Source organism: Chrysoperla carnea, chromosome 1 (genome assembly GCF_905475395.1).
Source record: "Chrysoperla carnea chromosome 1, inChrCarn1.1, whole genome shotgun sequence".
NCBI classification, from domain to species: domain Eukaryota; kingdom Metazoa; phylum Arthropoda; class Insecta; order Neuroptera; family Chrysopidae; genus Chrysoperla; species Chrysoperla carnea.
In genome coordinates, this window is record NC_058337.1 from 88,926,362 (window position 1) to 88,938,845 (window position 12,484).

Consider the following 12,484-nt stretch of genomic DNA (forward strand, 5'->3'; position numbering starts at 1 on the left):
CGCATGTTATCTATTTAGTTTTTTCTATAAAGAAAATATATCTATCTAATATCTGCACTCTACACAGAGAAAAATTTCTCCCATTTTCGAAGAATATTTATTTATTATTTTGTTTCTATTTATTTATTTTACTGAAATGATATATATTTTCGTATTTATTATAATATCGTAATGATTTAAATCGTCGTAAAGAATTGGTATTTCCCACATTCACACAAAGATAATCATTGTTGGATTGTGAGAAAAGTATAAATGAAAGATAAATTATTAATTTTGCTCCTATTCGCTTAGTGCAAATGATTATACAAAAGCTCTATTATTAGTGTAAATAATATTGCCTGTTGATTATTTTGTTCGTAGTTGCACGTCAGTAACTTCGGTACAGTATAAATTCAGCCAGAGATTCAATATCAATCGAAATGACTCTATTTCCGCACCAGACACAATCTTATGTTGGATTAATGGTCTCCGAACAGAAGTTTCAATAACGAAAAAAAGAAAGTTTTATTTTCATTATTGAGTCAAAGATTATTAAAGCAATATAAGATTGTGTTTCGGGAAGAAACGGTGCAATTACAATTGATAGTAAATCTCCTCATTTTCAAACGTTGAACTAAGAATGAAATAAAATTTTGTTGCGTTTGCTGATACTTAATTCTTTTTTTAAAACATTAAATTGATTATGTAAAAATTATAAATCGAAATTATAGTTAAGCATTTGGAATAAAATGCTAAATAATTTGTTTTCTTTTGCAGTGCTATGAAAATTCTACTATCAAAGCTACAACGTCCATGGTTGGTTGATGAGAAAAAGGATGACGGTTATACTGCATTACATTTAGCCGCATTAAATAATCATGTTGAAGTTGCTGAACAATTAGTACGTGTGGGTAATGCTGACATGGATTTACAAAATATTAATTTACAAACAGCGTTACATCTGGCTGTTGAACGTCAGCATACACAAATTGTACATTTATTAGTACGAGAAGGTGCTAATTTAAATATCGCTGATAAAGATGGTGATACACCATTACATGAAGCATTACGTCATCATACTCTATCGCAATTACGTCAATTACAAGATGTACATGATGTTGGCAAATTGTTAATGGGCTTAGGGAGTCAAGGTGCTGACAAAAAATCCTCAGCAAGTATTGCATGCTTTTTGGCTGGTAATGGAGCTGATTTAACAATAAAAAATAAGAAAGGACAAACGCCATTAGATTTATGCCCGGATCCAAATTTATGTAAGACATTAATGAAATGTCGCAAAGAATTGGAATCAATGGACATTGAAATGTCAACACAAGCTGCTGAAGCGGCTGCTAACATTACATTGGAAGAATGTTTAGTGTGTTCAGATGCAAAACGTGATACATTGTTCAAGCCATGCGATCATGTTGCATGTTGTAATGCATGTGCACATCGTGTTAAAAAATGTTTGATATGTCGTAATGCTGTTACATCTCGTGTGAAGGTAGGTAACAGTTGATTGTAAATGATAGATGCTCATAAAACATTATTTACAGGACCGTTATTAGACTATTGGGAGCCCTAGGTACTTGATCATCATGAGGCTCCCATGAATCTTCACACTGCAGAAATTGATTTTTGACAGACCGAGTCAATTTTAAATCCACGAGGACCTTTTAAGCTACACTTGGGGGGCTCAGTGCAACTCGAGGCCCTGTTCACTTTCCCTGGTCAAAGTGGTAGCGAATTAAACTACTGAGGTAGCTTAATGTCACATCTATGTCACATCTATGCTTGAACAGCTCTGAAATGATTCTAAAAGTAATAGATATATAAGCGGATTATTCTTCGGAACCTTTTGATGCTTTGAACATATTCTGCAAGAAATTATTATTCGTTTTTATCATAAACGTTAATTGCCTACTGGAAACTGGAATTAATTAAATTTCTATTTTTCAGATTGACGAATGTGTTGTGTGTTCTGACAAGAAAACCTCCGTATTATTTAAACCATGTGGTCATATGTGCGCTTGTAGCAGTTGTGCACCAATAATGAAAAAGTGTGTGCAATGCCGTGCGCAAATTGATTTAATGGTACCCCTAACAGTTTGTAGTGGCGGTGTTGGTACCGTATCTGAAGTAATACCTGATCCAGTTGAAGAAACTGCATCAAATGTTGCCAATATAACAGCAGCAACACCTTCAACTTCAACATCATCTACAAACAATGCACTTTCAAATGTCGCGTCAGGCACTACTGGAAATGGTGGAACAACTAATGCGGCTGCAGTTGGTGCATCCGGTGGATATCAAGGACCATTAATGAATAATGGTAGCCGTGATATAAATAATGATATACAAAAATTACAACAACAATTGCAAGACATCAAGGAACAGGTAACTATTCATATGGTTTGCAAAATATGTTTCATACAAAATTTCAAAAATCTTTTGACGTTTTTGGATCTGACGCACTCTTTATTAGGTAGACTTCTAAATTATCGTTTTTAGTATTAAAAATTTTCTGTACATCAATTTCGGAAGAGGGGCACCGTATATACCTCAATCTATTTGAAAATCTAGCAAACAAATGAAAATTAGATTTTAGTCACAATATTTCGAAGAGCTATTAGCTATGTGTAGACATAGTGCCTTTTGGTACTGCAAAAGAAAATCGACTGAATAACTTCCTAGAATTGTCGTTCATATCTCTGGTGACTTAAACCACCATATACTAGAAAGTATTGTATATGACGTAAAAATACATCGAAACGTATATTATTTTTTTTTAAACAGTGACCATGCTTTTTAGTTTTGAATATGGCTCCCTACAAATTGATTTTGAAACCCATCATTTATGCAGATATTAATATTAATAGCATTATTTTCCATATGTTGCCAATTGTTTCTTATAAAATAAAAAATAAGTAACTCGGATGCCAATATTTGAAATTCAACATTATCAAATTTCAAATTATGCTGATTATGTAAAATAATTGCGTTCTTAACAGCTTTACAACGCTACTTTAACAGTAACAGTAACTATCAATGTTAGGAATAATTCTGAAGATGAGAATAATTTCCCGCATAAAGCTCTGATTGATTTCTATATTATATAAACCAAGAAAATAACACTATACCTAATCAAAATCTTCAAGCCCAAGTTACCAAATGTAAACCTTCTACTGAAACTAAAGCGGTAACCTGGCCAGCAATGCTTGGGATTAATTGTGAAAGCATGAATCATATTTTTGTATACTCCGATTATAACTTTTTGAGTAATTATTTTTTGTTTCGCTTAATAAGTGTATGCCGTACTCTCTATCAAAACTTTAATAAAAAAAAGAAAATGCTCTTATATTTGTTTCAACTTTGATGCAATAGTTCAACTTCTAATGTCAAAATGGAAAATAATTTATCATTTTAAATTAAAATTAACCCTGCTGACAAAATCAAATTTTTCATAATAATTTTTTTTTTCAGACAATGTGTCCTGTATGTTTAGATCGTCTAAAAAATATGATTTTCTTGTGTGGTCATGGAACTTGTCAAATGTGTGGTGATCGCATGTTTGAATGTCCAATATGTCGTAAAGCTGTAGAAAAACGAATTCTTTTGTATTAAATAAGAAGATATCGAAGCAATGATAAATATACACCACAATGTAATCGAACAATACCTATTAGTTGATAAGTATATTAAATAAATCATGACTTAAAATTCTGAATAATTATTAATTATTTATAAGGTATTAAGATATATAAAAATTAAATTTTGTCGTTATGAAAAGTTTTTTTGTGTAATTCTACCTAATAATTTTGTTTCTAGGTATTAATAGTTTATTATATAATCATTTTGTGTATTAAAGTTTCATAATCTTAAAAATGTATCTTGTTTTAAGAAATTGCTCTGAATTTATATTCAAAAAACCAAAGTGATTCAAAAAACCAAATGTTCGCACAAAATAGAATATCGTAGGAGAGCTGATCGACAAAAATTTTCAAGCAGTTTCTAAACGCTGATTTTGTAATATTTACGTTAAATTGAAGGAGTAGAGAAATAGCCTGTCGTCAGTCAGCCGGTTTTTGTAGCGTTTGGTGCGGGGTTGGTTGTAACTTTGTAAAAAAACGTGCAAGTATTTTCTAAAATCTAATCTCTCTGTAACAGAGAGTGTAAGTCGCTGATTAAAGGTAGCAAGTTTTTTGTATGACTAACGTGCCCGATTACAGAAATATACTGACTGATTATGTTTTTTATGTTTATAATAAAATTCTGCACCAATATACCCTATACTACACCCAACCCCTCTGCAAACGCTACAGAAACCTGCTGAATGACCACAGGCTATTTCTACTTTTCCAATATAACGTAAATATTACTCACTTCTTAGACTAATAGGTAAACTCGACATAGAATTAGACTTGTAGGAATGAACTGCTGTGATTTGTTCGATACCCCTCGTATTCGACAGCCAATGAATCTAATTTTTTGTTTGTGTGTTGGTATAGTACCTCCGGCGTATGTAGAAAAAGATGGTCTAATTACTTTGTAATAAGGTTATCTTTTTTCTAACTACTTTTAGTGTAATTAGTGTTTACGCTAGTGTACATAACGAACTTTTTCAAATTTTCCAATTTATTGTATTTAAGAGATTATGGAACTTTTGAATGATACCTACTTATACTTTGTTAATAATATTGTATTAATTTTTAAACCATGCAATAGATTAAGAAATTTTCTCTATGAACAAAAAATTATAAAATGGTAAATGAATGATATTTTTTATTTAAGTTCTCGGAAAAACGCAGTCGACCATTCAGTGACGTGCCCGTGTGTTTTGCAAGCAAATAATTGTCAAATTTAATAAAGAGCTTTAAAATAAAAAATTGAAATTGAAAAAATAAAGTAAATCTATTTATCCTAAAAAATAACATGTAATTGTTTTTATTTAATTATGATACATTTTCATCCTTATTTTTTTACTTTTCAATTTTGTTTCCACAGCCTATCATAGAACAAAAATCTCTTTTTTTCTAAATATTAACTTTGAAATTATAAAAACACACTATGTTAAAAAATTTGATAATTTGTTTTCAAAATGCACTACTATAGGTACGTCACAAAATGGTTAACATATTTTTTGACGAAATAATCGAACTTGTAAAGCCTATTTATAAGTACATATGAAAAATCCCAAATTGTATTGATTTTTATTAAAAGCTTGTTAACAAAAGTGTATGCATTTTTATCAAATTGGGTAATGCTGAAATTACGAATGGTCATACTCAGCTTGAAATACCTGGTAAAACGAAGTGAATCAAAACTTTGGAATGGATTAATTGAAAATCGTTTTTATTGTCTAGACATTCCATTGTATTACTCTCACTGTCAGATATTTTTCCAGTAAATAATATTTGCTGAGGATATTAGATATTCCACTGTCTTTTTCACTCTGGTTTCTTGATTCACCCCGTTTTACGGTAACTAATTTTTAAACTTTTTTGATTGATAATAAAAAGTTAATATCAAGCCATTTTAATTACAATCATTAAAAATTTCACTATGTCGTTTATATCTGAACAAAACCATAATTATCTCCTTCCAAATTAATTTTATAAGTAATGAATCAAAATACAATTACAACTTGCTGAATACGTCTTTTATTTATATTATTTTTTTTACAATTAAAACAGTTAAACCAATTTTCTAATACCGTTTTAAAAAGACTCACTTGAATACATATAATAATAAAAATGAATTGGCATTGATTTTATTTTAAAATGGTTAATAATAATAACCATCATTCATATAAATAAATGCTATATTAAAATTCAGAGATTAGCTCATATACAGAAGGATTTTTTATAAATTTCCCACCATAATAATTCGAAAACGAAATGGAAAATCAATGAAATTTTCCAAGTTGTGAAACCTGATTAAAACGATTTAGTATGGTTATAGAAACGCAACCTAACGTGTTGTTGACGACACGCAGTTTTGTGTAGATATAGGTCAGTGAGTGCCGCAGTTTTGTGTTGGAGTCTGTGTAGTAGGGCGACATAGTTTGTACGCCATGAGTTTGTATGTAGTCACCGTGACTACCACAAAAAAAAAGAATCACACTCCAAAAAATACTTTTCACAGGTTCTAATTTTTTATAAACGGTAAACAAATAACTTTTGTTCGAAATTCCTTATACTGTCCTTATAGATGATTTTAGCCATAATAAATCATAAATCAGGTGCCGAAAATTTAAGTCCAGAGTAAGAATCTGCTAAACAAATATAAAGTTCCAGTTTAAAAAATAGAATTTGTTTGAACCCATGTTTGACCGTGAAAACGCCCTCGTTAAACAAACAAAAAATCTGTATCTTACTTCCCCTAATAATGGACAGATATGTGTTTTCACGGTTTTTGGATTTTCCATTCCCGTTTCTAAATATAAGGGTGGAATTTTTCTTTAAAATCATTCTGTATAAATATAAATATTTCATATTATTTAGCCTTTAGTTTATTTAGTTTATTTGTTAATTATTAAGTGAAACTTTCTATTCATAATGAGAATAAGTTTGCTACGAACAACGCTAGATTCTTAGAATTCCCACTTTACTAGAAATTGAAATTACTAAAATATACAGGAGATGGTTAATTTATTAATAAAAGTAAACTATTTATCTAAATACGTCAAGAACTGTTTTACATGTATTTTTAGATTATAACGCTTACCTAAGTTTTTAATATTGTTAAGATGTGAGATTTTTTGAAAATAATTGAAACATTGAGAATCGGCGATGTAGAGGGTATGAAAGTTGTTTTCTAAAAACAAACAATTGAATTAGAATAATAGTAAATTCGTCCCAGCAAATTACCTGTGTAAAATGAATAACCAAAAAATTTGAATATAGATAACTTTTAGTATGTAAAATTCTATTTTGAAACTTTCTCACGTTTTTTAAGGGATTTAAGAGCAAGAAATGTTAAAATTTGAAAAAACAATATTGCAAATAACTTGTTAATATTAGGATAAAGCGTCATTATAAAAATAGCTGAAAAGTCCCTACAAAATTACTTCTTACAAATTTTTTGTAGGATCAATTTGATCTCTTTGATTTGGTTCTTAAATAAATAAAATGCATAGGTAGTACACTTATTCTTATTGGTATTCGAAAATTATATTAGATAGTTTGAAAAATTATAATTATTATATTTTAAGCATTAAAATTTGAATTTTATTACATATTCGAAAAATTTTATTATTTAAATATACTGTGCCTAACTCGAAATACATTAATTTCAAGCAGTTAAAACTACTGAACATATTAAACAACCCAGATAACTTCTTTTTAATCATTAGATGGTAGATTAGCTATGAAAATTTTAATTAAAAATTTGGTATTAAGTTCGGTTTATAAATGGCACTTTGTACTATTTTAGAATTCGTAGCATTTTTTAGTTTTTTTCAAATTTTCCAATGGTCGGTTTTTAATAACACAAAAGTTAATGAATTTGATAAAAAATTATTAATATAAATTTCTATATCTCATCTATCACCTATACCTAATACCTAAGATAATTCTCTGGGTGGTTTATTTCCGACTTGAAAAACTCATTTATTTGAATCTCCCACCATGAACTACACTGTCCATAATAAACAACCCAGACACTTTTCTTAGGTATATGGTGATAGATAAGATGTGGAAATTTATATTTTTAATATCAATAGAAACTAAAAAATTTAAATTAACTCATATTCACGCTTAAGGACTCCTATTATATATCCCATCCCACGATTTGTGCATTTATTTCATCATGAATTGTCATTTTGCAGTTTCTTTAAATTTCTTGCCAAAGCCTGAAATTTAACTTTATATAACATTTTAAATATAAACTTTCACAGCTAATCTTATAATAATGGATGTTTTAAATTAAGGCATTTCGAACCAGACAGAAATAATTTTAATGCTTTTTTTTTATTTTATGATTTTTGATTTTGTAATTGCTTATTGTAATCATTTTAATCAATAAAAAAAAAATATATTTAAGAAAATTTTTTATATTACATTATTTAAAGTCAATAATTTATAGCAGTTTGCCAAAATATTGTATGAACAGTCTTTTTACAAGTGTGTTGATCTCAAAATGAGACCTCATAATAATTTTCAATATTGAATTAACTATTGATATTTTATTTAAATCACTTCACCATTGACGTTAGAGTTACTAAAAAGTCAATGGTATATACTCAATTAAACTGTTAAATAAAATTAGAAAAATGAATAGAATTACAATAAAATATCGTAAGTTTATATATATATATAGCACTTTGTTTTTATTATATTTCATTGATTAACATTTTGTGTGTTTTAGGGAAAGAACTTATGAAACAATTCAAGATAATTTAAATAATAAGTTTAAAATATATAAACGGATCCATTCAATTAAAGAAATTTCAAATATTAAGAGTCAGTAATTAAAAAATTGCATCAATCAAAGAGTCGTATCGTCGCCAATTGCGGCGGCTAAAGAAGCTAAAAAAGTGAAAAAAAGTTTTGTGCAGAAATTATCCCTGAGGTCACTCTTTTATCTTTTGTAAAAGATCAGGAAGATACGGGAGCGCTCGTTTCATCCTTGGGACGAGGATACAGCTTAATATGAAACAGAATTATCGGTAATATTTTGTAATTAGCCTTTTTCCTTTGAAGATTAAAAAAAGATCCTCTAGATGGCAGGATATATTTGTACCCCTCCTAGTGTTGCCATCAAGCGGATCTTTTTTTAATCTTCTGAGTAAAAAAGGGTAATTAAAGCATTATATTTTTTAAATAAAACTAATAAAAATTTTTAACTAACTACATAAGACAAATTATAAACATTATATTATCATTAAATCCGGACATACAATCATTAGGGGGGGGGGTACAAATCATTTATTCATTGCATAATATTTAAAATATTTTAAGGAATTTATAAGAAAAAATAATTAAATTATGTGTATTCAAAAAGTTTTACAAAATAATAGATTTTCCAATGAAAATATACGCAGTTTTAAATAAAAATTAGCTCAAATGCGAATATGAACAATTATTTTTTTTAGATTAATTTTATTCATGTTTATAAATTGATTACTAATAATTGATTTATCAATAATATATTATTTTTTCACAACCTTAAAATAGATGTAGTTAGGATCAAAATATCTACTCTACATGCACAATTGTATAATTATTAATCAGTTATTGAGTTATTTATAATATAATAAATACATAGTATAAGAAGGCTATAATTTTTTTATTGTTTTTAGATTTCTCGATCTCCTACACTATCCACATCGCCAGAGAATCGGGAAAAACATGTACGGAGACTTGGTCAAAAAAGGGACAAATTACTAGACGTATCAAGGACTACGTATTTTAGGAGAATCTTTGGGTTGTGAAGTGGAGAATCAGCCGAAATGAACTCAAGAGATGACTTGGAAAAAAATGTGGGGCAGCAGCTCAAAGATCTGAAACGTACGCAGAAAATTATTGCCCAAAAGTCAATCTTTGATGTTTTGTTTCACGCACTGTTTGCAAATTGAAATGAAACATATATTATAAAAATTTGAAATGTGTCCATTGTTCTGGAATTTCCAACCCCTTAACCATACGTTCAATCTCAATATTTTCAACAAATTCCCTAAGCATACATCCAATCGCCACAAACTTTCCAAGCATACGTTCCAAATCCATAAACTTCCAATCATTCGCTCAAGTTTCCAAAAAAGTTGTCACCCAATCATATCCAAAAGTGTTCCACTCATATAACCAATCCCAATCATATACTCTATCCCTTCAAGCGCCGCAATGTAACGTGCCAATCACACAAGCATTCTTATATGTTCAAACTTACCAAGTCCAGTCCTCACAAGCCCCAAATTAATATTTTTAATTCCCACAATCCTCCCACACATACCAATAATCATTCCAAAACACCATAAATTAATATTAAACAACGAATTCACGTACAGAATAGAAGATATACACACGTCCCAAATCAAGTATGGTGATAGATTAATTACTCATTAAGTAAGGCCGTTAAATTCATAAACAACATTAGTAAATTCGTAGAGATTGACTAATATGTATAATTTTTGTATACATATTTAGTCAGACTCTGCATGCGGGCATTTATTAATTTAATATAAATATTTTTAATTGTTAGTTTAATATTAATACTGAAGTGTACATTTTCATTTCTGTAATATTAATTTATTATTAAAAGAAAAAGGTACGGTGAATATTAAATCAATGGATGTAAGGGATTTACTTCATAACTAATACATCACCGCTAGCAAACTCTTCTTCACGGTCTTGATATGGTATGAATATTCTTTTCAAATAAGGATCAAGGTTTCCAATGATACAGTCATTTCCTCTTTGAACACGTCCAATATACGTTTTATTATCTTGGTTGTTTGGCTCTATTCCTCCATAAATTGCTTTAGAAGGAATCTCTTCTGATTTCAAATTTATTGACTTCCATTTTGCTTTAGCGTTACAAAGCACCTATAAATAACAATTTTAGGGAAGTAACAAATAACATTTTGGTAATATTATATTTACTTCGTAATCCTCAATTTTATAAGTCAAGCCCGCTGCAATGGTTGCTGCTTTATCCTTGGGTCTCAGATATCCACTGATCAATCTAGCACCACCGCGTTTGGCACGAACAACATATAAATTATCGTTGGAAAGGTAGCCTCCAATCATTGCTTTTTTAGGTACTTCGCCTTTTGATGCTGCAATCCAATTTCCAGCCTTCTTCCCTTGTGAATCCTTACATGCTGCTTTTGATCTAGAAAATTAAGTTGCTATTTTTAAACGAAAATGATAATATTATCTTGGCCAACAATGTTTTGATTATAAATTCTGAGAAAATTCGAAGTAATTCGTTATTCTTGTGGATTAAACTATAAAACCGTACCTACTTGTGGAAAAATTTGAGGAAATAAATTTTAAAAAGGAATAAATATTATTATCCAATTCATTCATTTTTTGATGTGTTAATTGTAATTTAATGGAAGACGATGATTTCCGTTTACTTATGACGCCTATTACCTACTTACAGAAGCTCAACCTTAGTCAATTTTACACTTATTTTTGAAATGTCTAACATCTGGGAAGACGATGTATGCAACCATCAAGACGAAGATGTCTCAAGACGATGATTTTCTGCTTACTTATTACACCAAGTATCTACTGACAAAAGCTCAACCTTGGGTAATTTGTACATTTTAAAATTATTTTTGCAATGTATATCACCTGGGAAAACGCATTTTACATCATTTTTCGAATGCAAGACTTTCATTTTCTCATTTCTTTGACTTTTATTAATCTATAAAAAAAAGTTTCGTCTTTGGTTAAATTATACATTAAACATTTTTTGGCCATTTTTGGAAAAAAAGCCGTATTTTCTCCGTTATTTCGCGTCAAAAAACAAAGGTAAAGAACATATTTTTTTGTTATTTTGAAACTAAACTTTTTTTTGTGCATCCTGTATTCATCATGATTACATATAATTGATGTCACTCACATAGAATAGGAATGACGTAGTTAGCTACGTCCTAGACCGCATATAAAGAGTACCCAGATTCGAGTCCCGGCTTCTGTGTAATTTTTTTTAAATTAAATTTTCCATAGGTTCTGTCATTGTCATATATATATATATATATATATATATATATATATATATATATATATATATATATATATATATTTTCATTAACATTACCGGAAAATTAGAAAATCGACATCTATATTTGTTGTTCAGTTTTAACAGAATTTATTATCAAAATCTGCCTTACAAAAAATGATTAGAATCCAATCTTACTTTATACATCCCATGATTATTTTCAGAATTTAAACGGTTTTAAAATATACATAGCGTTTTACATGAAAATTATACTTTAGGTATATTAAACTTGTGTAAATCTGTGATAAAAATATTTTTATGAAAATATTTTTATCACAGATATTACGGTTTTTATTTAATTATAATTATCACAGATTCAAAAGAAAATGTCATTCAACTAATTTGTGCGTTGTTTGTTTACAAAAATTACGTAGATACACGAATCCGGATGCATATTTGATGATGAAACATACCTATTCGTATCACCATCAACGTCAAAATTAAATTCTTTGGATTCTAATGACGCCATAGAGTTTAAAAATTCGATTTTTTGATAACACAGGCAAATTTGATTCGATCTTATTGGAATTTTTTTTTGAAACCCACTAACTTTAGGTCATTCTTTTCAGCTGTTATGTCAGTTTTTCGCTAACCATCACTTACGTAGTTAATTCCGGGATCTGAACTCCACATTTTTGAAACCTATTAGAGCTAAGTTAATTTTATTCACAAATTCGAAAAGTATGACCCAAATTTAGTAGTACTACATACTTGGATGATCAAAATTGGATAAAATTTGGATGTGATAGAGCAAAATTAAATTTTGTGGATTCTGATG

At 29.0% G+C, this 12,484-nt stretch overlaps 2 protein-coding genes across 2 annotated transcripts in view; one reads left to right on the forward strand and one right to left on the reverse strand.

Annotated features, from left to right (window-relative positions):
* LOC123306043 (E3 ubiquitin-protein ligase MIB1) overlaps nucleotides 1-3,682 on the forward strand; it is a 768,237-nt gene extending 764,555 nt beyond the window's left edge. The window contains exons 5-7 of the mRNA XM_044887910.1: nucleotides 757-1,480; nucleotides 1,936-2,373; nucleotides 3,460-3,682. Coding sequence (XP_044743845.1) covers nucleotides 757-1,480; nucleotides 1,936-2,373; nucleotides 3,460-3,600 — 1,303 coding nt within the window. The 3' untranslated portion in view covers nucleotides 3,601-3,682. The remainder of the gene's footprint in view (nucleotides 1-756; nucleotides 1,481-1,935; nucleotides 2,374-3,459) is intronic.
* Nucleotides 3,683-10,089: 6,407 nt separating this feature from the next.
* Nucleotides 10,090-11,958, reverse strand: LOC123292014. The gene is made up of 4 exons (XM_044872518.1): nucleotides 11,845-11,958; nucleotides 10,578-10,809; nucleotides 10,282-10,520; nucleotides 10,090-10,210 (listed from the first exon to the last, which is right to left on the reverse strand). The coding sequence occupies exons 1-4, from the start codon at nucleotides 11,856-11,858 to the stop codon at nucleotides 10,090-10,092; spliced, it is 606 nt and encodes a 201-aa protein (XP_044728453.1). The 5' UTR covers nucleotides 11,859-11,958.
* Between the last annotated feature and the right edge of the window lie 526 nt (nucleotides 11,959-12,484).

Coding starts and splice junctions, on each gene's coding strand:
- LOC123292014 (XM_044872518.1), bottom strand. Junction 10,521..10,577: donor ATAAAATTGAGGATTACGAA/GTAAATATAATA, acceptor TGTTATTTATAG/GTGCTTTGTAACGCTAAAGC. Junction 10,211..10,281: donor GGTGATGTATTAGTTATGAA/GTAAATCCCTTA, acceptor TTAATATTACAG/AAATGAAAATGTACACTTCA.